A 27925-nucleotide genomic window follows, 5' to 3' on the forward strand; every position below is an offset into this window, starting at 1 on the left:
GTAAATGTCGTTTCTGTCTTGCCCAATGCATAAACGACAAAACCGTATAACATCAATTACTATTGCGACTGTCAGTGAGGTCTGTGGATTTGTTGGCGTTTTTGTTTGTTTCTTTTTTTTTTTGCTTGTTTGCCATGGTAGTTGCCATTATCAAGACTTCCTATCTCTCACGGTTTTTCCAGCTAACCCAATCCCCTCCGTCCTTACCTGTTCCATTCGATAAGTTTAGCCGACTTCACTCTATTGTTCCTGTCAAGATTGCCCTCGGCAGAGAATTCATGTATAATGTAAGCAGGTCAGCAAGTCGTCACTTCCTATATGAGTCAAAGGAATGATACTGATAAACCCGGAAATATTGCCCATGCTGGGATGAAATCCTATAATAGTTGGAGAAGCAAAAGCTATAATGGAATGAATAGGGGTGAAACGTCGTTGGTTATGAAACGACCAAGACGAATACCAGCGAGTCGAAAGCTGGTGTGGAGGAGTAGCCACTGCATGTAGAAGCAAAATGAGAGGGAGGTCTTTATTAATTCAATTATGGCTGGAGTGAAAGTATACCAGCAAATTAAGGAACCTGGCAGATTTGGGATGCAGTCCAAGTCTTGCACACGACAGCTTCTTAATCGCAAGGTTCGGCGTGGTCGTCACCGTAACGAAGGGTGAGGGGCAAAATTGGCGGTTGAACAGTTCGCTTCCCAGGGCCGCTTTTCTGAACGAGAGATAAGCAAAAAGATGCGATGTTTATGTGTGTGTATGTGTGTATGTATATTTTTATACATGTGTGTGTGTGTGTGTGTGTGTGTGTGTGTGTGTGTGTGTGTGTGTGTGTGTGTGTGTGTGTGTATGTGTTTGTTTTACTCGGTGCGTGCATGTGCGAATAGAACAGAACAGAATAGAACCAATAGAGATTCCATATAGAAAAGGCATTTCTGATGCACCCGACTCGTTTCTGTTCAAAACAAGAAGAAGAAGAAAAAAAAAGAAAAAAACAACAAGAATGGCGAATGTTATATATGGTAATAAGAAGATGCATAGGGGTGGTATACGATCAGATGCAGCTGCAGTTTATGAGTGTCTGATCTATGAACACTGGTTGAAAGTCAGTAAGCGGTGACACTATGACATTTCTGCGAGAACGAGGCTAAACAAAGCAGGGGAATTATTTGAAAGGGGTTGAGCGCTCTTTAACATGTTTTTCATGTCTTCACTATGCCAATTATTACCATCATCCCTCCTGACTACTGCACTCAATACCATGCCAAGAAAATGTCGATAGAATTTACTCACAATTACTTTTTGAATGAAAAGAAACAATTGTAAGAAAAAGTGATTGTGCACCGACTAATTGCGTGTATTGGCGATTTGCAAGATATCACAATAAAGGAACGAATCTATTCACCGAGTTAACCATCTTTCACCTGTGTTTATGGACTGACAAATAACAGGAAGAGTCGAATCTGCGAGGATAATGTCTTTTTGCGTAAGCGTGTGAGTGTGTGTGCGAGAGGGTCTCTCTCTCTCCCTCTTTTTCTTTGTTCTGTTGTTAACAGTAAACCCAAAGGTAAAAAATAACCCTGTAGCTGCACTTAACTAATCACTGTATCGCTGATTCAAAAGGAAAACAAGGACAGCTACGAAATAAAGGGACAGAAGATCAGAGGAAAGTGTATTTTAAGTGTTATATGAATAGGCAGAGAGAAATTGAGATTTTGCAAAACGCACGCCGTTTACGAAACCTTGTCTATCAGTGACATGATTTTTTCCCCTGTTTATGTCTTCAATGCGGTTGTTATCGAGCGATTGCAAACAGAATAGATAAAAAGGAGTGTGCCTGCGCAATCTGTGATGTCGTGAATTCGCCGCATCCATATTCCTTTCTCTTAATCAGCCAAGGCAGTAAACAAATGCATTCTGTTGCACGAACGGTTACACTCGCGAAAGTTTCAACGCACGCCTTCAAATCAACAAAGCAACCGACTTTGCCGCCATATTAAAATGAATGGAACACGCGTACGTAAAAAAAAAATCCATCCCCAGCGTAGATTGGGAGGTCTTTTGAGATGTACGGCCGTGGCATTGATATTGTAAGAACAGTTTACAAGGTAAAAAGGCATCAGGGGATTGGAATAACGTCTTGCTACTCATACTATCAAATTTCCGTCTCTAAAACATCAAACTTTTATACAACCTCTCCGATCTTTTACAGGTGTCGTCTAATCTTCTGCCTCTGTTGTTTAAGCCAACACATCTACATCCTTAAATCGAATAGAAATATGAAGAGCTTGCTTCCAAAAGGCGCTAAATCCATTAAAAATGATGGATTTAACGCCTTTTGGAAGCAAGCTCTTCATATATCACTTCCACGTGAGCTGAAAGACTCAAGCTCCATAACGTCTTTTAGGAGTAACCTAAAATCCTATTTGTTCGACAGTGCGTTTTGAGGACAGACTTTCATGTCTTCTTTTTCGTCTTCTTCTTCTTTTATGGTATATGTATTTTTTCAGTCTTTTTGCTTTGGTGTAAAGCGCCTTGAGCATTCAATCAGAATGAAAAATGGCGCTATAGAAATTGTATGTATGTATCATATGAAATGCATTTCGAAAGGTGACAAGTTCACAGAAAGAAATGATCTATTTCTGTAAATGGTAATTGCAAGGCAATAGTATGCTACCTCAAGTTTCTCGAAGAAAGGTAAGACATTTTAAATCTATTCACTTGATATCTTGTCCGAAACTGAACATGGAAATTTAAATATATACGTTCACATTGACTTCTGTAATAATCTGAAAACAAACAGGAACGAAACAGTTATACACTAATGATACCGTGGAAACTATATGCAATTATCATTTGCTTGTTTACGTAGCGTTATGATAGGTATATGCATGTCTTTTCTAACCAGTTTGATTTGTTCAGTTGAAAAACCGCATAGCATACTCGTTTTCCAAACTAAAAGACATATGTTCCTCTCATTAATTACTTCTCTTTTTCCCTCTCTCTCTTTCTGTCTTTCCTATTCCAGGATGTTCGATGTGTTTAAGAGACAGTAAATATTCAAACTTGCATTACAATTTCTGCAGAGCTTGCGGGTCTCCCATGCAAAGTAAGTAATCTGACATTACTTCTGTTTAAATTGTTAATGGAGTGTAATCGATATGCTGCTATTGAATAATGGTTATTAAAAGTGGACTGTTTGTGTTTTTGTATTGAATGAGGATTTTGATAAGATATGAAATTTCATGTCATAACCAATGTTAATTAGAGGAAATCCGAATCAATTTGTATTGAATTGAATTTGAAATGTAATTATCAATGTTAATGACAGGAAAGGTGTGAACTTTGATTGATTTATTTTTCAAACATAAACGTGTTAGTCCTCATTTCTTTGATTCAAGCAGATGAAATGCATAGGATTTTATTATCATTCAGATGAGAGAATAGCTTCAAAATGCTTGTAGAATTGTACTTTAAAGACAAAAAATGCGCAAGCAAGTTCATAACCGAAAAAGTTACGAAAGCGAATTTCTATGGCAAATCAAATATGCTATTAAAACATTGAATCAGATGCTTGAAATATAACTGAAAGAATGCAAGAAGATAAAAAGTAGGACAGAAAAATGAATGATGAGTAGCTCGGAGAGAAATTGGGTCATGATTAATTTTTCAGAGCAAATGTCGTGACAGTCTTTGTCAATATTGATCGTGCGCCTATGGTGACATCTGCATATTTCATTAAAAGTAAAATACGTGTCGACTTTGGTCAGTGGATGAGACATTTGAGTTCTGTAGTTCTTATACAAATAATTTCTATGCGAATGTTGTGTTTTCATGCCTGAGGGATGCCGCAGTACTCAGTATTGGAGATTTTGTTATGAAAAATGCAAATGGCTCGTTCACTACTTGAAAGTGGTTTGAGAGGTTCATAAATGCTCTAATGATAAGCTAATGAGTCATGATTAGAAAAGGTCTTCCATGAAGACTATGACTGTTTTGCAAGGGGAACAACCCCACCCCCATCCCAACCCCCAGATGTTACGATTAACATTGCTAGCTCATGTTGGTTCTGCGTGTATTCACTCAGGCTAAGATTCCAGTCAAATTAATGTTCATCCTGAAATTGACTTTTTGTCTAGTGATATGTTTCCCTATATTATACCCTTGCAAAGAACAACTCCCATATGCCGTAACGTAATGGTCCTTACCGGTACGTAGCAGAATTTAACCTTAAAAAGTACAGGTCCATAAGATGCCTACAACCTATTATCTGTAAGGTCAATTTGGACATGCCGTAAAATCTGCATCGTCGAAAACAACAATATCCCATACAATTCTGTTAGACATCCAGGACGCGACATTTTGAACAATTCACTAGATTCTTTGAAGGAGACGACGTTTTATTTCGCTTAAAAGGAAACAAGCACACTATGCAACATTTTCTCCTGAATCTGATTACAAGGGAACAATTTGAACATATAATCATTCAAAGAAAGACAGATACAAGCAAACAGGAACCTATCGACAGCGATCGAAGCACCTTTATTCCATGCTGCTTTTGTCAAAGGTAAATGAAACGTAGCTCTATAGTCCATCAAATTATTGATTTATTCTGGATTCACTGGGATATCTGTACAATCATGCTGTGCAATATAATGAAGTAAGTGTTGCAAAACAACATTGCTCATGAAAAGAGCGTGCTCTTCAAAACCAACAAGCAAAATCCCTTAAACCGTAAAGTAGATCAATAATTGGAATAAATGCTGCTGTCCTCACATCAGCCAGTTCGTAGTTCTCCTTTGCGCAAAAAAGAGGTAATTTGTGATATCAGGCATGCCGATTTTTTTATTCTAACATCTGTGATATCATGATTATTAAGGACTTACTCCTTTACATTGTGCTTGCCAGTACGTCCACGTGACAGCAACAAAGTGTTTATTAAAGCCTAGTATTTGGCGATGTTAATACCAAAAGCTTGTTCGTGCATTTAATACTCCACAATGAAATGACGAGCCATTCCAGTCACCTGGTACGCACACGTTCATCCTTTGTTTGAGCATATTATGCCATAACTTGTTACGTCGGGCAAGGCTGTCATCGCTATACCGTATGCCGATTGACAACGAGTGAAGCGTCCAACCAATTAAAGAAAAAAAAAGAGAAAGAAATGAAATTTGTCCAAATGGGCAATTGAGCTAACTACGCACTGACTGATTCTAGTAATGTGATGTTTTACAAGTTGGTGCAACTTGAATTTGGTGCGTAAGTGCAGGTGGTCGGTGATAGACCGTGTACGTTCATTTCAATGCTAAATGCTTTGAAGAAAAATACAATTCCCAAATGTACGCAGCTCTTTTTTTTTTTCGAATTTAAGCCCAACACCTTTAAAAGTTTTATTCTGATCTTGGCTGGTGTGAGTCCGAAAAGTGTAACTACTTCTTCAAAATCGTTCAACGAAAAGTAATTTGCCACTGACTCAAAGCTATCAAGTTTGATGCAACTAACGATTTTTTGCTTTTAGCATGAATAGGATATCACCGATATCAATCGTTGGCAGGTCCATTTAAGGAAATTTGACATTGGCACTAAGTTTGTTTATTTTTTTTTCTCCAGGAGGACTAAAGATTAAGCAATCACGTGACTGACATTTATTAGTTCCCTTTGTTGGACTTGGCAGAGAGCTCAGTGCTTTGCCTAATGGCGCTTTCGCAGATCAAGGACATGAACTGGGAATGTAAAACCATAGGGCACGTGTTCTTACCAACAGCTCTCCAGAAAATCAGTAAGAGTTGTTATTATTGAATTTACCTGACCTTTGGACTTTTCAACATTAAATCTTATTAGTGCACAATGAGCCACTAATGGAGGGTATGTCTCTCAAACTACTATATGTAACGATGTTTATAAACCCACAAAGCAAAAACACGTTGAAGTAAATTTTGACCAGAGTTCAAACTTTGAAATGTTGTGACCAATATGCCAATCAATACCTATAGCTTCAATTTTTATTGGGCGCTTTCCTTCCACTGCGATCATATATTTTACTTCACTGATTAGGTACTTTATGGGCATTTCAGCTGCTTTATACAAGAAGGGTGTGGAAATGCGAACTCGTAAGAAGTACCCGCCAAATCATCACTGCACCTTTGTTGAGAGGCCGTTTGAAAATCTTTCAAGCGCTCCTCGTTTCTGAAAAAAGAGGTATTCATGACCATTTGCTATCAACATTTAAATTAAATCGTTTCTCCTTCACTTTGTTGAAATTTGCAACGCCAATCAGAAGTAGTGACGTAGCCAATGAAGCTGCGGAACTCATTGTGTGGGAAATAGGTAAGGAGTGGAAGATTTAGAAGTCACAATGACGTGAATTCATGTTTCATTCAAATCGATGTGCGCAATATTATTTTTTTTTGTTCCAAAATATCATGCGTCACAGCTTGAAATATTATGTCGTGGAGATCATTTGAGGAAATATAGCTGTAAGACAAAAGACTAAGCGATGATGTCTGTGGCTCAGAGTAGGTTGAATTTAAGCGACCATGACGCACAGCAGTGTTCGTTTGTCATGCTCTTTGATTCTGTGTTGCGAGGGATGCTGTTTATTGTAGGCTTCTTCAAGATTCAATTTCCTTTCATCTTCATTCTGTCATCCCACATCAAGGTGCAAAAAGGGTTTACCTATGTGAAGATACGAACGATCGCTTTATACCTTCTTTTACTAGACATCTTCAATGAATAAGATATTCTGGCTAGGATTTCTATCTCTGATTGTTTCGTATAGTATGACACCATCAACCCCTTGCCAATAATTGCGTTGTACAACCAAATTGACATTGACTATAGCATAATTTTATTATCAGGGCAGTCAGTAAGCGTTCGACCTCTGGAATTTCAAAAATGTCACAACGGAAAGAGCTGAACGGCAGGTATAGTTGTATGATAATAATGATAGTAATGATAATTACATTGATGTAATTTCATTTCTTTAGAGTCCGTATCACATTACGGTTTAATTTGTTACGTTCTTGCTTTTTAAAAGAAAAATTCGTTATCATACAGATTTATTTCCTACATTTAGGGCTTATAGGTAGTTAAAGTCTGAAACTCCCTGACTAATGCAGAGTGATATCTTAATCGATATTGATGTTTGTAAAATCTTAACATGTCTTCGAAATGGCATGTATTTACATCAATGAAATGAATTTAGCATTAGCTGCAGTGGTTATGAAGTTATCGGGATATAGGACTTTCGTGCTGCTTTTTGTCGATGTCTTTGCTGTTTGAATTGTTTGTTTAGCTTGTGCAAGTATGGTACACAATCATGTACGCAATATTGGGTCAGTTAGAGTACTTTTACACATTATCTTTAGAATTCAATCAAACGTTAATGATTCATAACTGACAACAATTTGCAAGTGCGATGTTCATCTGTTCATACGTTGATCTCAGCTGTCATGTTTAATGCTTGTTGTTTGCAATGCTAATACAGCCATTCTCCTATGACAAAAATCACCCACAATGAATTGATATCTTAGCATCATGACGCGTATTTGGCACAAGGGAAAATTGACAAAATTGACTTATCTGCTTTTTAAAAGAGAACCCATGATGCGTTTTTTCACTTTTAAAGGATTACGTTTGTTCACGTCTCATAATAATAATGATAATGATAATGATAATAATAATATTAGTAATGATATGATTATATGAGTAAGCATGTATTCAAATTTTTTTATTTTTTTTTAGGAGTCGCAGATCATGAATCTAAACGCTTTGATGTAATCAGGAAGGCTATTGCAGATAATGGGGGAAGGGGGGGGGGGTAGACCTGCATGAGAAAATTATCTTTTCCCCATGATCTAGTGACATGAAGGACAACAAGGGAACCAGAGGCAGATGGTCGTAGTAGTCTTGTGGGTTTGTAACTTTGAATTAGAGAGTTATATTGTAACGGGGGCAGAACCATAAGCACGATGATAAGCAACAACAATTAAAAAAAAAAAAACCGAATGCGATCCTTCACAGGGAGCCAGTGAAGAGACTACGAAACAGGTGATATGTGTGTGCGTTTGCTGGACAGAGTGACTATGCGAGCTGCTGCATTTTGAAGTTTCTGAAGCTTTGGGGAAAGATTCTGGGGCAAATTGTAGAGGAGAGCGTTTCCAAAGTCAAGACGGGAGGAGATTAACGCGTGCACTTATTTTTTAGAGGCAGACTTGGACAGATATTTCCTAAATGAAACAGATATTGCGTAACTGATACTTGACAGACCAATAGATATTAGACATTTGAGTAGACATTACAGTCATTCGAATATTCGAATATCACACTCAGGTTGTGACGATTTTGGCACAGCTGAATAGTGAGGCCGGAAAAATGAAATGTAATTGATATCAATCTTACTAGGCTGTGCCCAGGATGGACCCCCCCCCCCCCATTAAAAAAAAATCACATTATCTGAGTTCAGCTTGAGAGAGTGAGCGCGCATCCAATCCTGGACGTCAATCATACACAAGGCAAGGAAATGGACAGCCCTTTCTGCATCGGATTGATCCGAATTGAAAGAAATCATGAGATGAATATCGTCAGCGTAACTGTGATAAACAATGCCATGCTGCACCAGAACTAGCCACAAACCAATGAGATAAATGGATAAAAGGGTTGGCCCGCCCACAGAACCCTGTGGTAATCGCAAGAGAGAGGCACTGCAACTGATTTGCAACTATTGATACAAAGAGTCTGATAATGGCTAGAAATGTAGGTCTGGAACCATTTAAATGTCTCGCCCTTTACACCAAATGAACTGAGTGTGTTCCAAAGGATGGTATGATTGACCGTATTGAAGGCGGAGGATAGATCCATGGCCGGCGGAACCGTGGGGGCAGTGGGGGCTCGGGCCCCCACACTTTTTGTGCACCATACAAAGGAATACATAAGGTCTCATCACTTTGGGCCCCACACTTTTTTTTAACCCGGAAGTACGTAAGTGGCAATTAATAGAAATAGATAGATATCTGGGCCCCGTTTCATAAAATATGCTAGGATGTCAACTCTTGCTGGAATGACAACTTCCCATAGCAACAGCCAATCAGGAAGCTGGATTCTTGTCGTTACCATGACAATTGTCATCCCAGCAAGAGTTGCTATCATATCAACTTTTTATGAAACGGGGCCCTGGAAGTGTGAGCGCGGAAAGGTTATGTTTTTCAAAGAAGCCCTTTATTTTTTTATATTTTTTAAATCTTTTTATCTTTTATTTTTTATTTTTTATTTTTTTGGCTTGTTAGCTCATGAAACCCGGAAGTGGGCCCCCACACTTTTGAAAACGCTCCGCCGGCCCTGAGATCCAACATCAAATGAGCTGTTAGTTTCCTTCTGTTCGTCCAATGGCAGAATGTAGTTGGAGACATTGGCAAGCAGGGTTTCTACACTATGATTGAGCTTATAAACTGACTGGAATGGATCAAACAAATCATTGACCAGAAAATATTCAGAAAGTTAAGAAAACGCAACCCTTTTTTAAAAAGTTTGAACGAAAACTGAAAATTTGAAACTGGTCGATAGTTTTGGAGAGAATTTTGGTCCAGAGATTTTTTTTTCTTAAAAGGAGTAACGTAAGTTGTATTCAATGATGAAGGAACGCATGACTGATTTAAGCGAGATTAACGAGGTAAGAGAGAATCGGGGAGAATGTGGAGGAACAGTCCTTTAGTAGTCGGGTATAGGAAGAGTGTCAAGCTAACATGGCTTAGAGTGACATCTTTGTAAGAATGACACAAGGTGAAGTACGTTGAAGAGTATGGAAGGAAGAAGAAATGACGGGATAAGTTGGTGTCTCGTCAGCAGACAGGGTATTACAAGTGGCTCTGACGTTCTCCCGCAAAAAAGTGAACAAATGTTGAGGCCATCTGCTTACTGCCATTGTGGGTATAGGAAAAGTATTAATGATTGACAACGGTTTAGAATTAAGTCGGTTAGCCTCTGAGAAGAGCATTTCTAACCACTTTACAGTCTTCAACGACTTCCACAAAGTATATCACTTGCCCTTTTTTCACAAGGGAATTGACAAGATCTAGCTGGGCACGGAAAACGTCTCTGTCGATCGTAAGTCTGTTATTGGAACGTCATTGTTCCTTTCGAGCTTTCTATCCTCTTCTGAGTAAAGATCTCAACGTTGCACCAAGGACAGTCAGAATGATTCCGAACTTTTCTTGATTTGGGAGGAGCATGGATGTCCTAAAGTTTCTCACGTTTAGAAGCGCGGCGATGAACGGTCTTGTCGATCAGTTGATACTGTCGAAACTTTCAGTCACAGGAGAAGTGATGTTACATTCTTCAACATTTAGAGCTAAAGTCTTCCTGTCAATGTCCTTGACAAACACACCGTCATGTCGACTTGGTGCGACGAGGCCTTGCAAAGCTGAGCTTTCAGATGATGACCGAGTGATCGGAGATGCCTGGAATAACCTGGGTTTTGGAGCACAGTGTTGATCATCAGTGTTCCACTCCATGACCGCATCGAGGATGTGGCCCTTGTCATGAGTGGGAGAGTGACAAGCTGGGAAATGGCACGGCAGCTGAGAAGGTCGTTGAGCTTCACAGTGTTCGGTGGGGTTGTGTTGTCCAGATGAATGTTCAAATCGCCAGTAAGTACAAAAGGTGGAGTTCTGAATATGCGACTATCCATGAATTCTGAGAATTTCCCCAGAAAACGAGAGAAGCTCTGACCACAAGACGGCCTGTAGATAACTACGTTGTCCAAACAGCTGGATTCTCTTGAGATACATGTCGACAAACATTCAAAGCTGTCGTACTTTTCGATTGAATTGATAGCAACATTGAGATAATCTTTGAAAAGAAAGGCTACATCACCCTGCCCAGAATCTCTAGGGCAATGTTTAAAGACTCAAAGGTCAGCCACGACTGCATCGTCGTTGGAAGACAGCCATGTCTCAGTTATGCGTACAAAATCCGTATTGTAATCAACAAAAAAATCCTGAAAAATTATAGATTTATTTCGAACTGAACGAATGTCAACAGAAGTAAATGTGAGGTATTCCCTAAAGCGACCACGCCCACCACTCTTCCCACAATTATTGAGTCCGCTGCTTTCGACACGATCTACTTATACCGAGAAACACCAGCTGATCCCAAACCAAGCGGTTTTACTCTCGCCATGTTTCAGAGGTATGGATATTCTAAACACTGTGGGGATGAAGAGCTTGTCAGTCATAGATGATATTAGTAGTCAAAGAATCATGATCAGAAAGCAATGAATCTCGAAAAACAAGACCAGGGTGGGAGCTGAAGTCTCCCGATATCAGCAGGCGAATAAAAAATCTTGCTACTGAATTAGCATATACCGCTGAATGGTAGTACCAATGTACTTAAACTTAAACCGCCTAACAGCTGCATTACATGAATACATGTGTTGCAGTACACTGGTGCAGTACATAAAACAGTAGAATAATAATGAGAATATACAATAGATGCAAAGGCTATCAAGGTAGCCAACTTTACTGTGAAGATTCACTTTACCTGAAGGCTGTGCACAACTATTGAGCTAAGGATGTAACAGACAAGCTAAGGATATAACAGGTGAAGTTAATAAGGCTACTTACCACACAAGTAAAGCAGTACCAGATCCCAAACTATAACTAATGAATATGCAAAAACTAGGTAGAAATATCTGTCCAAAATAGTCTAGTAGTCTCCAGAGGATGTGGGCAAAACTTTAAGGATATGTGCGAGGGAGGGCTTCGTGAATTTTATTTCGAAGGTTCTTTAATCCGAAAATGAAATAAAATGAAATTTTTTCTTCCGATGATTGGTTGCTCCGACACACACACATTCGGTATACGTAAATGTTCGCTACTCCAAAAATGAAATAAGGTTCGTTCTTCCGAAGGTTCGATAGTCGGAAAATGAAATATGGTTAAGGTGCTCACCAGCGAATCTTCGGAATTACTAACCTTATTTTGTTTTCTGATTAAGGAACCGTAGAAAAAAGCTAACCTTATTTTATTTTCGGAGGAACGAATCTCCTGATTAAGAAACTTTATTTCTTTTTCGGAATTACGAAACTTCGGAAAACAAACCTTCGGAACAACTAGCTGTAACCATACTTCTTCTCACAATCGGAAGCTGCTGAGAATTTAGATTCAACGATCTGATGCACGCTTTTGGTGGAATGTCTAGAATAAATTTGTCAATTCCCAAATTGTCTAGAGTCTTAAGACGGGGAATGAGCGGGAGAAGGATGTAGTATCGGTATCCCCCTCCCACTCGAGGGAACTTTTGAATTTTTATCATTGAAATGAAATGATCTGGTGCGCTTTTTTGTGGAATTCTATGAATTGTGACAATTCCATAGTGTATTAAGTCTTTGGAAGGATACCAAACAAGACAATAGTATGGGACAGGATGCCTTCTCTTCCACACGTGAGAGCTTTTGCATTTTTAAAGTTGAAGTAAAATGATCTGAATCGGACAATGACCAATGTTTGACGCTCTGAAGGGGATTTGGAAATGTCTATTTCTTTATACAGCAATTGAGAAATTAAAGGATGGGTACCGGTCGTGATTATTTTTCTTTCATTAACGCGTCGCATGTGAGCATTTATTTTGATAACATTACTGTCATAAGAATTTGAAGTTGGACAACGTTTCAACAGTTAAATTCATCAAATGTCAGCTAATCATCGGCCGATTCGAATTTAGTGACGGTCGGTGATTGAAAAGTAATGAGTCACGGCTTTGGAAATGACATACAAATTCAAATTAGATGTGACATAAAAAAACCCCAACAGCTGTAATATTTTTAGCGACAGGCTGGCGTTAAGCTAACGGGAAAATAGATGGTATCTTACTATAGAAATTAGTATCAGTCACTTAGAAAATGAAGGCTTTGAAAGTAATTAATCATCCCCCTTTTATGTACTTACGATATGGCAAGGGCTTGAACTCTTCACGTTGCGAGTGGAGAGTGGTCATTTGGTAGCGACACCAAATTGTTTTTTCTTTTTAATGTCGTAATAGATTAACGTAAAGAGCCATAAAAATGTGCATGTTATATATAGTACGCACGGCTTCATCAGACAAAGAATGTAACTTTCATCTCATGAGACAGATGTAACTATATTCCTTCTGGCGTCTCCCCCCCCCCAAAAAAAAAAAAAGAAAGAAAGAAAGAAAGAAAGGAAATGAAAACATCAGTATTCTCTTTTTCCTTTTTCTGAAAAAAAAGAAGAAAATCCAAGAATTTGAGAGAACGAGGTAGAAGTCACCGGAAACACACTGGAATCCAAGTCACAATGTAATCATCACTTCGTATTCATTAGTGCGTCCTTTCTGGACGCGACAGTCAAGTGTGTGTGAGAGATTTGCAGAGCAAACGACAGCTTATACTACTGTTCCCGCCAAGCCCTGAGTGGGCCTGCCGACGGCTTAATATCAAGTCCCTTGGCAGCTCCGCTCGATGTCTGTCTCACAGAATAAACTGACTATCTGTAGCCGGGGATGCGTGTAGGAGCATTCTGACTATCTCATTTCAGAGTCATCACACATGGATATCCATGCCTGCTCTTTATCCCTTCTTCTCAGGCGACAGCGAATTTATGCCAGGCAGCTCTTGAGGAAAATTTGAGACTCTCTATCTATCATCCGCGCTGCACTGGAAACGGAAAAGAGACAATGCGACTCATAGATAGATACAGTGATAAAAAACAACTTTGATCATTCCCATTTTCATCACCGCGAAAATGTAACAATCCCGCCTCGTAGCAAGTTTGGCCATTTCAAGCAACGCATTCTGTCGTGGCACTGAAATCTGACACCAGACGATCTACAGTTTTTGTACCCTTTCCAGCAAAGAGGATGAATCCTGTATAACTAGTACTTTCCATTCTGTATGTATCTACCTGATTTATTTATTTTTTTTGCTAAAATATCATTTAGTTCTCAATATTTCTATACTAAAGTGAAAATGATAAATCACTTCTTGGGCATGTTTTTTTTTTCCGGTTTCTATTTTGTCTAATTAATTGCTGTGTATTATATTGGCATTAGTATTTCATTTTAAAGCATATGAACATTGCTCTCAATTATCATTAGTGTGGAAAACACAGAAAAAGACCCAACAGCTTCGCGTAGTGCAACATATTTGTATTATTGTATATATATATATATATATATATATGCATATGTATATATGTTATGTATATATATCACACAGTGAATTGTCTACAAAATGCATATATTGGAACTATGACATAACTACGGGCATTTTTTTTGTATACTGAATTGCACGATGACTTTGCAATGTCTTTCCATGACCTTTAAGAGCGAAGAAGACCAAACTGACTTGGCCAAAACATCGATTAGTGAAACGACAGAGTAACAAGGAAAACTGGCAGAAATTAGGTTCTTTTAAAAGTTTATCATTCAACATCATCACAGTGGAATTTCAAATATTGTTTTCATGGGTGCTGTTCGTTATTCCGAAGATTCGCTATTCCGAAGGTTCGTTAATCCGAAACACACAAATTCCCTATACCTAGAGGTTCGTTATTCCGAAAATGAAAAAGGGTTCGTTAATCCGAACATTTGTGGTGTTATTCCGATGGTTCGTTATTGCGAAGATTCGTTAATCCGAAATTGAAATTCGGAAAAACGAACCTTCGGCATAACGAATCTTCGGACTAAAGAGCTGTAACCGTTTTCATGATAAGCCTCTGGGACTGAAGTACATTTTAGGATAAAACCCCCCACAAACAGATAGCTGGAGACACCTCATTAAAAGGATGACAAACTTTACTCCAATCTTAAGATGTAGAATCAACAAAATAAAAAGAAGTAAAGTATGACGTGTCCAGCAGAAAGGTAGGATAAAAGCCAGCTCAATAATGTGTATAAAACGTTTCGGTGAGACTCCACTTGACTCTACAGAAATAGAGCATGCTCGTTGAATGGTGTCAGCTCCAAAGGAGGGACACTTTAAATTGCCATTGGGCATATAGCCTACTTGCAAAATAACCATGAACTTGTTGGCCATGCCTATAAATTCTATCGCATCGCTTGGCATCTGAAAGATTAATGATCTGCATCCACTGAGGCTAAATGTTATAGAAAGATTTATAATGTATGAAACTTCATCAAGCAGGGTTACACATTTCTATTCAATTCTCAATAATTGATAAGGAAATACCTTCAGAACTCCTTGTCAGTGTTGACACGCATCACAAATAATACATTTCCGCGAGAAATATTTGCAAAAGAATTGCAAACTTCGTTTGCATTTCATTTGTTTCATGAATATTTCAGATAGGTCATGAATATGCATTTTTCTGTATTATGAGAACTGCTTTACCAGACGAAACATTTCACCTGGTAGAATAAAGAGACAAAATACTTTTTTTTCCATTTTAATCAACAAAATGGGTTCTTCCAAAATTAACAATGAAATTGAAATGCATTTCAAATGAATAAGGCATGAATTCCCCAGAAATGAGAAATTTGCAGAACCAATCATATTGTCTGAAAACAACTGCACTTTGGAATTTTGTATGTATTTGTAGTTTGTGATAACTTTCATCTTGTTTTGTTTTTCATGTTTGCAGCAGGAATATGTATCTGCATTGTACCTAAATGTGAAACTGATACCAACGCATATAGACAACGTTTGAGATAGGTTACTTTGTTGATCTTATCTTATCAGTGAAAAATATATCTTCTATCAGCCAGGTGAGCCTCTGTTTCAGAGAGGCCGTTAATGCAATGTCACAACAGCGAAAAAGATATCGATGATTAGATCAGACAAATGAAATTTCTAACACAAACAGGAACAGGATAACAAAATTCATTGCTTCGTATATAATAACCGAAAAGTAAATACAAAATTCATTAATCTGTCAGTTCTCATCTTTCATCATTTATTTTGCTTCAAACATGAATGTACCATTTATGTATACATAATATTTACATTATATACACGCAGCAAAAATGAAAGTAAACACTTTTTCAAGTTTATATTTCTCATGAAATTTTTAGCTAAATGTTAATGTATTATATACCGTATGAAAGGTAATTTAATTGGCTATCAACTTGGTAAGTCAATAAAAGGGAAACTATACGCATGAGTAAACACCTATGCTTTACTCTCCCAAGGCATTAAAGTAAAAATTACAAAAATTAATAAGTTTTCATTCATTCGTAAATGCTCTTCCATAAAACAAAAAGGACAAAAGGCAAATTTAACACAATAAAAAACATGAATTCAGGTGCAAAAATATACCCGTAATCTCTACGATGTCTTTGTAGCCCAAAATATCAATAAAGGCTAAAAGTAATAGAGAATTTTTTGCCAAATCCAAATTCATATGAAATAGGAGAAGAAGAAATATTGACAAAAATGTTTAGATTATATTTGTTTCTTGAATTTGTCTTATTAATTCTTAAATAACTAAATTGAATGAATGAAATAAAGATATTTTTGTTCATTTAATCGTTTTTGTGCCCTTACTCCCTATGTCATTTGAAGTTTGAGTTGTTAGAAAATTCTTATTCCCCCCCCCCCAGGTTCCACTTCGATTTTGTTTGAGGTTATAAAGAGATAAAAGAGAACGAAAACTTATTTTTGCTATTTCATTCATGTCTCGTATTGTGTTAAAATGGACTTTTGTTATTGTTTTCTTGAGGGGCATTTGCAAATTAAAGACAATATGTCAATTTTGGCAAGTTTTACTCTTGTGCATTGAAAAAAAAAAACCAGAATGTGTTCACTCTTGCGTCAAGTTTCAATTTATGTTGACCTACTAGGTTGATAGACAATTAGATTAGCTTTAATATGGTATATAATACATTAAATTCATCAAAACCTTCTATGAAAATTATGAACTCGAAAAAGATTTTTTATTTTGCTGAGTGTGTAATATAAATATATATATGTATATATATATATATATATATATATATATATATATATATTGTACAGTATATATCTAAACACAAATATACACAGCGATTTGTTTATATATGAAATACCGAATCGTACATTTAAATTAACATAAAATTGAACATTAATTTGAATGAACACAAAGACAAACAATCAGACATTCTTCCTAAACCCAAGAAGGATGAAAGACTTTTCCAAACGTTCCGGTTCTTTGTGATTCGAATAATGGATGAACGAAGTCGGCCATCTCATGGAGAATGAATGTGACGAACACTGGAATATAGAGTACACGGTCACGACGGTGGTGCGAGAAGTCTTAAAGGATACCCTTAAGGAACAGAATTATTCCATGGCCATCTTAACATCAAACTAATCCAATCATGCTGCCATGCTCTACCGAAGAGGCACAGTTAAAGGGGTGGTATAGTATTGGTTGAAGTATGAATTCAGCCGTTAATTTTTTTCTTCTGTTTTATGAAATGTTGAAGAGCACACAATTATAAAGGGAATTCAAAGGTTATTTGATCAAAGTCAGTTTTGAAAAGGCTGAGATATCCAAAAACAAAGTAACACAAAGCTATCGTAATAAAAGGTGGGTCCCATCTTTTATTAGAATTGATTTCTTTTGGATATCTCAGCAATTTCAAAACAAATTTTTATCAAATAAAACTTCGAATTTCTTTCAGAATTACGTGCTTATCCGTATTTCATGAGAGGTTTCTCATCTAAAAAAAGTCATCATAAAAAAACTTTGAAAACCTAAAGCCCCATCTCAGCCGAAACTGTACCATCCCTTTAAATGAAAACATGAATGGTTGAATGAGACTCGGACAATGGTCTAGGACAGATAGAATAATGAAAGGCCCGAGTGTGTGAGCCATTCAGCAACAAAGGCAATGAAGGGTTGACCAGTAAGGGTGTAACCGCCGACGTACAATTATAATAACCGGATGGTTGCGCACTCGTTTCGGTTTGTCGCCTCAGTTCCAGTGAATAATTAATCACTCGAATTTGAAGAGGAAGTTAGATAATTTACTTAAGAGATTGCCAGAGCAAAGATCAGCTAGCTTGTTGTGCATTCAAAGTCAGGGTAATCGCCGTTATATCACTGAATATACGCTTTGATAATAAAATGGTATCCGGTCAAGAAGAGCACATTGAAATTTTGTTAGTGGAAATAAGGTAGCTCACAGTGAGTGTTTTCTCACAACAGTTCTAAAGTCTTAGAATATTGAGTGTACACATCCACAACCCCACACGCCCATATGATATACTTTCACTATTATCATGACTGTGGTATGTTTTACATCCATGTCTATTTCATATGACAGGTTTGACTCTCCATGCTTTTTCCGACTTTTACATACATACGCCGCCTCTTCATTACTCTCTACTTTCATGTTAATACTCATCAAAACTGCGAACTATTTGATATGGTGTTGATTTTTTTTTCTGCTGAACTAAAAACATGACGAAGGCTGACGAAGAGCGCTATTGCGTCAGCCGTACAAAAGTTTCTATGACGTCACGTGCAACGAACAATTATTTAAAATCATGCTGCAACGCATTCACTCGTTGCGTTTTCACTGCTACAAAGTGATACTTCAAAATGCAACCCCTCAGTTTCTTATCAACTGTGCAAAATGTATGCCCACTGATTTCACGTTGGTATCTTTGGCACGCATGCCTGCGTTATTTTATTTACGGCGCCTTTGTGAAATTTTTTAACTTTTCAGCTCCCCCCCCCCCCCCAAATGTGACCTTAAAAAGCGGATTCACAGATGATAGCGTGCCCGGATTCCAGGGCGTCATCGGTATTGATGTCATCGTCTATTCCTTGGACATGAAATAGGCAGGATTGTAGAGGAGATCACGTCTTAATAGGATTGTAATTGATAGGGAAATGGGTGCTCATGATCTTTATTTGGCCTCATCTTTTTTCCAGGGTTGTGTAATTGCGAGAAAAGGAAGAGACTAACCCCTTTTTGTATAACGCCGTATTTTTTTCCGTCCGCTAACTGGATGGTTGAAATGAAATGAAGAAGCGCGTATTACGCGAGTCGGGGAGATACCATCAGGATGGGAAATCTATTGAAGTGGCTGCACTTTGGAGCGTGTATTGTTTTCAGTTGATAATGGAACTCAAGAAAAATCGGGTATGATTCTGGGGCATTTTTTCTTTATTCACTGTGTTTGTCAGAACTCGAAGATAGCAGTGTCGCCTGTTTTTTGTTGATTCATTACAGCAATATTTTCTGACTTGCTCCCCTTTTCTCCCCATTATGTCTTTGTGATTTCAAAGAGATTCATATCTAATCCCAAATTTGTCAAGTCTTAGCTCTGACTGATGTTCAAGCCAGCAATGTGATGGGAAATGAATAGGGAACACATAGTTCTGAAATACATGATTTTGGTGTGTTTTGTAAAACAACACATGCTCTTTTAACATTTAAACGTTTTAGGTTATAACAGAGAATGATATTCCTTGTTTATTTCTCTCTTGAATGATGGAAAGAAATTATTGTACGCGTGCATGTATGGTTAATTGTGACCAACACCAGTATTCAGTATAATGGATAGATTGTAAATAATTTGCATCTGTATAATCTTATGTGCCTACTTTGAATTACGAAAAGTACAGAAGCAGCCATCGGGAAGATAAATCTTCTCTCCCTGGAGAGATTCATTAGTTTTCTCGGAGAAGGCGACGGATGAGAGCTTTTTACTTGATAATTACTCCCTCGACGCTGGCCATGTTCTCTGCATTTATAGTTAAGCGTATCATTACCGTCGGCAACCTGTTTTGTGACATATCAACGGCGACTGAATGTGGTGGTCCTTAGAGGGTTTAAAGGGAACATGAATAAAAGTTACTTCGGAAGGGAGGAGAGGAGGAGGAGGAGGGATGACAGCAATCAGAGAGATAACAATGCAATTCGACGAGAGATTGCGAACTGCACGCAGGGGAGGATGTTGAGGGAACATGCAGGTGGGTTAACCGAAGAACGTCCATTCCGAAGGAATTGCCATCGCGCTAACTCAGGTGACAAGAGTGTTGTATAATTATGACGGCAATCAAATCGAGGGGATGTGTATATGGGGGGGGGGGATGGGGGAGGGGTCGGCAGGGGTAATTTGTGTCGAGAAAATGTAAGGAAGTTCTGGCATGCCGTTGAAAAGGGTTAGATTATTAATGAATTGCAGCTGGACGTTTCGTGACGTCATCTGTGGTATCCAGCCAGGCCAGATCTGACAAAAGAAGAAGCATCTCGTCTTTTGACAATGACGTAAGCACCGTTTAACTTAGTCTCTGAACAGCGTCGGGCATGCATGCTGTTAAAGGCCGACGGTGCTATAGTTAAGTATTAGAAAGACGTTGGGGCCTGATGGCACAACTTACAGTATTCGCTGAATCTGTCTCACGGGGTGCCAAATTGTTTCCGCCTAACACGTGCGCTCTTTCAGCTCAGACTGCGCGCATGGACAAAAGAAGGTCTATAGGCAATTCTTATAAAATCTTCTCTTTGATTTTATTTGAATCTTTAGTGTACCTTCATTTCTAGATGAGGGAATCCGATTATCTTTGTTAAAGTGGCACGGTGATAAGACTTTATGCTTTTAGTTATTTGTTACATTATACCTCAGACCTAAAGAGGATATCCACTACAGAATTAAGAAAGAAATCTTCAAAAGAAAGAGAAAGATATCATTTACTGAACGATACAAAAGTAACAAAAATTGGATAAGAAATAAGGAAGATATGAAAATTTTGACATTTTACATTTTCGGAAAACATTTCTTGAACATTCGTTTTGAATGTTCAAATGAGCAAGTTGACGATGTTATATGCTCTCACAATTTCATACTTATTTTACATACGGAATGACAAAAATCTCATATTTCAGCTGTACACGGTGCACAAAATAATATAAAACTTGTCTTAAAACCACCCAAAATAATAAAAAAAAACAAGTGTGAACTCTGATATATCTCGTTATGAAAAGCATGCTTTTACATGTATTAGCTAAAAATGATAATTTTCCGTGTTTCATAACGCTAGAATGCATTAAAAATTGTGAGGGAATGAAATTATCAACTCACTCATTTAAAAAATGTCTTACTTTATTTCCAGCTGGTTTTTTTTTTTTTCATTTTTATGCCGTTCTGTAGGGAATATTTTTCTCTTCCTTTTGAAATTTATTCATATTTTGTGGTGGACTTCCTCTTTTAGTGAGTCTATTTCGGTAGCCAGCCATATACAAGCCAGGTCATTTTAGAAGGACATTCCAGACGATTTTCATAATTTCACATCATGTAGTACATAAATCGACAACTCCATGTATAGATTGTAGAATTTATTGTGGTTCTTGAGCAGAGAAATAATACTTTGAAAAACCTTAAGAAATTACACTGAACAAGGATGATGACATGGGAGGTTCACATATCTATGAAATGTAGCAGTGTAATTTCGTTGCAATACCACTTGATTGCGAGTTCACCTGTGTATAATCTATGCATGCCTTCTTCTTTTGTTCTGCTTTCTTGAGCCCCACCTCATACATTATTATGGTGACTCTGCCATGTCATCATCCTTGTTCATTGCAATTTGTTCTAAATTTTGAAAAATATTCTTATTCTTTGTCCCAATTATCACGACTTCTGAAACTCTGTCCTCAGTATAACTAATTCATAGCTGTTCAAATGTACAAATCTGAAAATCATCCGGAGGTCTCCTTTAACAACTTTCCCTGCCCATTCTAACGAGGCAGATTTGTCTGTCCTGAATGCCAAAGAAAACGTAAGGAAACATGAACAAAAATGGCATCAACCATTTTACTTACGATACAAATATATCAAAAGGTGGCTTTAACATATCAGTATGCATCTTGTTTGCTTATCTGTTCAGGACCCAGAACATAGCGGGGTTAGAGCATCAAAGTGTAATATCGTACATATATGTTAGTAGTGGGAAAAATGATCATACCTTGAAACTATAGGCGCAGATATGTCTTGGTTAACCTTCAACAGTTCTATCACGAAAATCACACAAAAAAAAATGTTTCCTGTGTAACAGAACCGCTTATGTGTGACCACAACAACACAACGAAATGTGTTTTTTTTCCCTCACCATACTTTTCTTCCTTTCTTCCTTTACTCCTTTCTCCTTTTTTTTTCTATTGTGTTTTTGTGGAAGCAGCATTCAGATTTTATTTTGATTGTAAAATGGAGGGAGACCTTTGTTTTAAGGGAAAAAAAGGTAATTTAAGCAGTGAACTAAATATCTAGGTTGAGTATTCTCAAATTCACGGGGGGGGGGGGAGGAAAGTGTTCGACTATTGGAAGATGTTCTGATTTCATAAAGGGAACTTTCATCTATAGATATTATGTCGCTTTAAATGAAAAAAAGAAAAAAACCTGAGTCAGAAGTAAATCAGTGAAAATGTTTGAAAAAAATAATCAGACACATAAAAAGTTATAGAAATGCAAAAGTTAGGAGAATAAGAGACTCTGCGCAATGTAATCATTGAGCGGCTTTCTCTTGGTTTTTACATAACATTTCACTTTAATTTTTTTTCATTTTTCTCAAATACTGGGGCACAGACAGAACTCCTCCTGCTAGAAAAGAACACGGAAAACGTATCACTTTCATTATATTTCGTTAACAGCTAGGTGTTTCCTTTTTTTCTTTTGATTTTTTGTGTACAAGCCCAATGGATGACTGCATCTTGAACACACCAAGTTGGCAATTTCTCTCAGTCTCTAAAACGTTTACATTACACGACTTTTTGTGTGTTTTAAATATCTATTTCCCAAATCTTCACAGACTGATTTGTTTCCATATAAGCATTTTTTTTTTCATACAGAGCAACATAATATCAGGATGGTATTTCCCTTTAATCCCCGTTTGCGCAAGAAAGTCACACTAGGATTTGTGAGCCAGAAGACTCAAGATACATGTACCTGTAGAATATACCAGGAATGACCGGAGGACATGTCCCTACTTAATTACTGTGGAATCAGAACAAAAAATTCCCTCAGAGAAGTATACTCTAACGATAATTTAGACATCATTTATGTACATTGCCTATAGTGAGTATTTTTGTGATGAAATGATCATCAATCTCTCGAGGATACCGACAAACTGCGTAAGACGGTTCAATTTAAAATTGTCTCTTTTACTCTGGAATGGCATTAACGTGCTTGGAATTCGTGGAAATGTACCGACGCAAATCTCGCGTGGCGAGAAAATAACGCTGGCCAAACGTTTTCCCTTGACGGAAGTTAATAAGCGATTATTCAAAATGATTAGGACTCAATGTCACCGTAAGGCGACACGTGAGCTAACACCACCCGATCGCCAAGACAAAGTGTAACTGGAACTAGGTGTGTATATTTTTACGTTTGCATTTAAATATTGACGTTATTAGCCTGAGAGCGCGCGTGGTTCTGGGCGGCCCTGTTTTGTTGTTCGAGCCCGCCGACGGAATCCTGACGCTGGACAATAAGCAAATTTGATATTGCCGGAGGAACTGTGGCCTGATTGCAATCATAATAAACTTGGACTATTGTGCTTTTGCAGGGAAGTGACTTGAGAAAATATTGGCTGGTCTTCTTTGCACATTGCAGTGCAGTTTTCGCACGTGACATCTTTCCCCGTAACATGTCATTGCAGCTCCGTTCCCGTGTTTGACTTTCAGTCTCTCGACTCCGCTCTGGTTAAAGGGATCGTATAGTTTTGGTTGAGACCTAATTTCAGGTTTCTAACATTTTTTGGTGAGATAATGAGAAACCTGTTATGAAATATGAAAGAGCATGTAATTCTATGAGGAATTCAGCGTTTTATTTGATGAAAACTGATTTTGAAATGGCTAAGATATCCAAAAAGGAGCATTTCTTATAAAATGTGGGATCCACACTTTATTACGACAGCTTTGTTTTACTTTGTTTTTGGATGTTTCTGTCATTCCAAACCCGATTTTCATCGAATAAACTTGGAATTCCTCTTAAAATGGTATGCTCTGTACTATATCAAAAGTGTTTTCTCGGTATCTCGCAAAAAGTTTAAAGCCCAATTTTCATCTCGACCAATACTGTCACCATCACTTTAAACTTTTGAAACGTAGAGAGTAAGCATGTGGATGCTGAAGTTTATTCTAATCAACTCACTCAAGTGCCAAATTATAAGGCAAATAACACCTCTTGGAGATGACAACTCGATGTTTCTATTTTCTCTTTCTTGAACTTCTTCTCATATTTTCGACATCGTTACATTGTTAATTATGTTTTTGTTACTATTGCATAACATTATTGTAGTGTGCATTTGTGTATTCACTACTGTTATACTGATATTGTATCATTAGGGCAACTACAGACACGCTTTGTATAGAGAAGAGACTGACAAAGTTGTGCAATGAAGTTCATACCTTGAAGGCAATATTTCGATTTTCAATGAAATATTTTCTAAACGTTCAGAGATCTAAATCTCGAAAAAAAATTCAGAAGAAAATCTGTAACCCGTCAATTTCATAAATTGACTATAAACAACTGCCTTGCGCGGTCATACTTTTAGAAAAATCTGTTTGATTGTATACGCGGCTAACATTTAAAAAAAATTGAGAGGTCCCAATGTCTTCAATAAATGCAATGTTTGAAACATGGCCTTAAAATCATCAATTTCATATTTCTACTAATCACAGTTGACGAAGGCGTACCTGTTTTATTTTTGTCCGTGTATGAACTCAAAGAGGTTCAATGAAGAAAGAGGTCCAAATTTCTTCGATTAAATGCATGGTTTGTGAAGTGAACAAGGGAACAAGTGAACGAGAACAAAGGGAGCAAGCTAGAGAGAGAGAGAGAGAGAGAGAGAGAGAGAGAGATGGAGAGAAAGAAAGGGAGAGAGTATCTCTAAATGGGAAGAAAAAGATGATTCAGGATGAACCCAGAAAAAAAAATGGGCGGGGTCGAGAAAATGATTAAAGGAGGACAGTGTGTTCATAGGTGGAGATGAAAAGTTATAGGATGATGGTCCACTCTGTTGCATCCGGGTCTCGTGATTTGATTTCGATGTCTTGTGATGTTATGAGTAATGAGTACTATCTCCTTTTCAAACTTTCAACCTGCGCTGGACGACTTGTAGATTATCGTCGCTCTTTAAAGTCCTGGGAAGGATTATACAGGACGTTCAACTCGGTTGACTGGTAGCAACTTGGCGTCGTATAATTGATCTTGGTTGATTTTATGAACGCTTGTGTAATGGAAACTGATGACAGCAGGTTACTTAAGACCAAAAGACTATCGAGCTTCGTCGGTATAGATCCCAAAAGAAAATCGTGTATACAAAACAAACAAAGAACAAATGTCGGACCTTTATATTTCTACACCATGGGCTTAACAGTTCCCTCATATTTGCACGTTTTACTTCCTTTAATCCTTCTTCCATTTGTGACCACACTCACGTCTTTAGTACTCCTTCTTACATACTTCTCTGGGAATTACAATTGTTTTTATAATGAAAGTGTTTTCTGTATTTGCGTAAGTGACAAATCCATCAAGTTTACGTGAAAGCCATGCAAGATTTAATCTTTGAAGAGCGATGCCCCTTTGTCGACACAATGCGAAGGAAACACAATATCACACATGTTCAAACACTGTCATAACGTGTAATACGTGCGGCTAACTGTGAGTCTTATTCCTCTACTATATTGCACTGCAGGTTTTCTATAAGTGAAACAAGAAACACCTAATTATAAAAATTTGATGCACTGATAAGCGATATGGTTCTTGCAGAAATTTGATAAGACCTGAAGTCACCATGGTTACAGCAGTACATTTAAACCAAGACCTCGTCTTTGAAAAATCTTGCAGGGAGTAAAGGAAACTAAATTAAGTTTGTGCTTAAACGCTGCCCGAAGCAGATTTATAACCCAACGATCTCATTATCTGTTGTGAATTCCTAATGTTCTGTTCCACCAGCAGATAGGCTGGAAGTTTTCTTTGAGTCATTGTACATAAATGTGGAAAGTGATTACTGATTGATTGATTAATTGTTATGACCCACTACAAATGAGATAAAAAGACAGGAGGGTTCGATTACCAATGGATGGACTCTGTAAGTTTGCCTGCATAGATATTAAAAAAAAACCTGATCAAAACTAGCGATTTTAAAAGGCAAGAAATACTAGATATGAATATATGATGTATACAAATTTGTTTTCCAATAAACTTTAACTTGTTATATGAGCATTAAGGGTATGTTCATTGAGGATTTATCCGTTCCTTTTTGACGCCGAGAATCTTCAGTCGAGAGGCATAGAGGCTTGCTTCATTCCATTCCTTTTGCATGATCCCTCTCTCTGCTAATCACACTTTAGCGAATATACATTATATTACAGACATATCAGTGACATGTGGCTTAAAGGGATGGTACAGTATTGGTGGAGATGAGAATTGGGCTTTTAACACTTTGCGAGATACCATGAAAACACTTATGATATAGTACAGAGCATACCATTTTAAGAGGAATTCAAAGTTTATTTGATGAAAATTGGGTTTGGAATGACTGAAACATCCAAAAACAAAGTAAAACAAAGCTATCGTAATAAAGTGTGGGTCCCACACTTTATTAGAATTGCTCTTTTTTGGATATGTCAGCCATTTCAAAACCAATTTTCACCAAAAAAAGTTGAATTCCTCATAGAATTACATGCTCTTCCATATTTCACCAAAAAATGTAAACCTGAAATTAGGTCTCAACCAAAACTTTAAGATCCCTTTAAGATCCATTGATATCATTGGTTGGCAAAGATTTTATAGGGTTTCTAATGATATGATGAAATAGAATCAAGAAATTTTGAACTTGCATAATATCATCAAGATTCCGTAAAAACGGACATTGAAAATGATAAACAGAAAAAGGCGAGATGGCATGAGTAACCATGCACAACTCTGGCAAGATTACAGAAAAAAAAAAAATCAATCTATAAAGCAGTTTTGCCGGAGGATCGTTTTATGTTAAAAAAAGACATTGAGAAACGGCATGCCGAAATTCACAAAGGGAATATCTCTGGTAATACTATAAAGACATGAATATGCATCGTATTTGCAGTCATGGTGTATATTCATGTTTGATGTGCGGATATCAGAGCACAAGCGAGGTGCAAGACGAATTCTGCTTGAGCGCTGCAATATCATTGACATGCAAGAAGGTATACTCTGCTGAAATCCTTAGACGCAGCGCCATGATAGTGTAATGGTGTAATGTTTCCCGTAGGTTTGACGTGATTGACTTACTTTATCATCTTGCTTTTCAAAAAGAGAATAGACAGTGATTTGACCTTTCATCTTTCTTTCGTATTTTTAAATGTTAAATGCAGAAGATTCCTTTTCTTTCGTTCTTTTTTTTTTTTTTTTGCTTACGGGTGTTCCTCATTTTGCGTCAAATTATAGGTTCAATTCCGTTAATTAGAATAAGCGTTGTAAATCACGAAGTTACAGGTACCCTTACATGGACTGTCTGAGAAAATATAGTCATGATACCATTTTCTCTTTGTATGACATGATATGAATATGTTTTCTTCCAGGAATTTCTCCTCATGACATTTGATCCTGGTACATTGCTGCTTTGCAGCAATTAGAAGTATCACACAAAATGTGAAATGAGCCATTTTGTTTCTTCATGTGCAAAACTGTACACGTAGATATCATGAAAGGTTCATATGAATGGAAGTTGTTTGACATTTTCATTAAATTTACAAAACCTGATATTTCACTTTCATCTCGTTAGTATACACAGTCAAACCTGTTTATAGCGACCAACGGCTAATAGCGATCACCTGCCGTATGCAACCACTAAACACAATTCCCCCAAAAGAAAAAGCCATGTCAACGACCCTGTCTATAGCGGATACCTGTCTACAACGGCCACTTTTTCGTCTTCCTTGGGTGGCCGCTATAGACAGGTTTGACATTACATGTAAA

General features: G+C 37.4%; 1 protein-coding gene across 1 annotated transcript in view; it reads left to right on the forward strand.

Moving 5' to 3' along the window:
- The window catches only part of LOC139717049 (uncharacterized), a 66028-nt gene that overhangs the window by 28630 nt on the left and 9473 nt on the right, over positions 1-27925 (forward strand). The window contains exon 2 of the mRNA XM_071628559.1: positions 3026-3106. Coding sequence (XP_071484660.1) covers positions 3026-3106 — 81 coding nt within the window. The remainder of the gene's footprint in view (positions 1-3025; positions 3107-27925) is intronic.

Source organism: Diadema antillarum, unplaced genomic scaffold (genome assembly GCF_040938485.1).
Source record: "Diadema antillarum isolate AM-2024a unplaced genomic scaffold, OU_Dant_1.0 scf00000071, whole genome shotgun sequence".
Lineage (NCBI taxonomy): Eukaryota > Metazoa > Echinodermata > Echinoidea > Diadematoida > Diadematidae > Diadema > Diadema antillarum.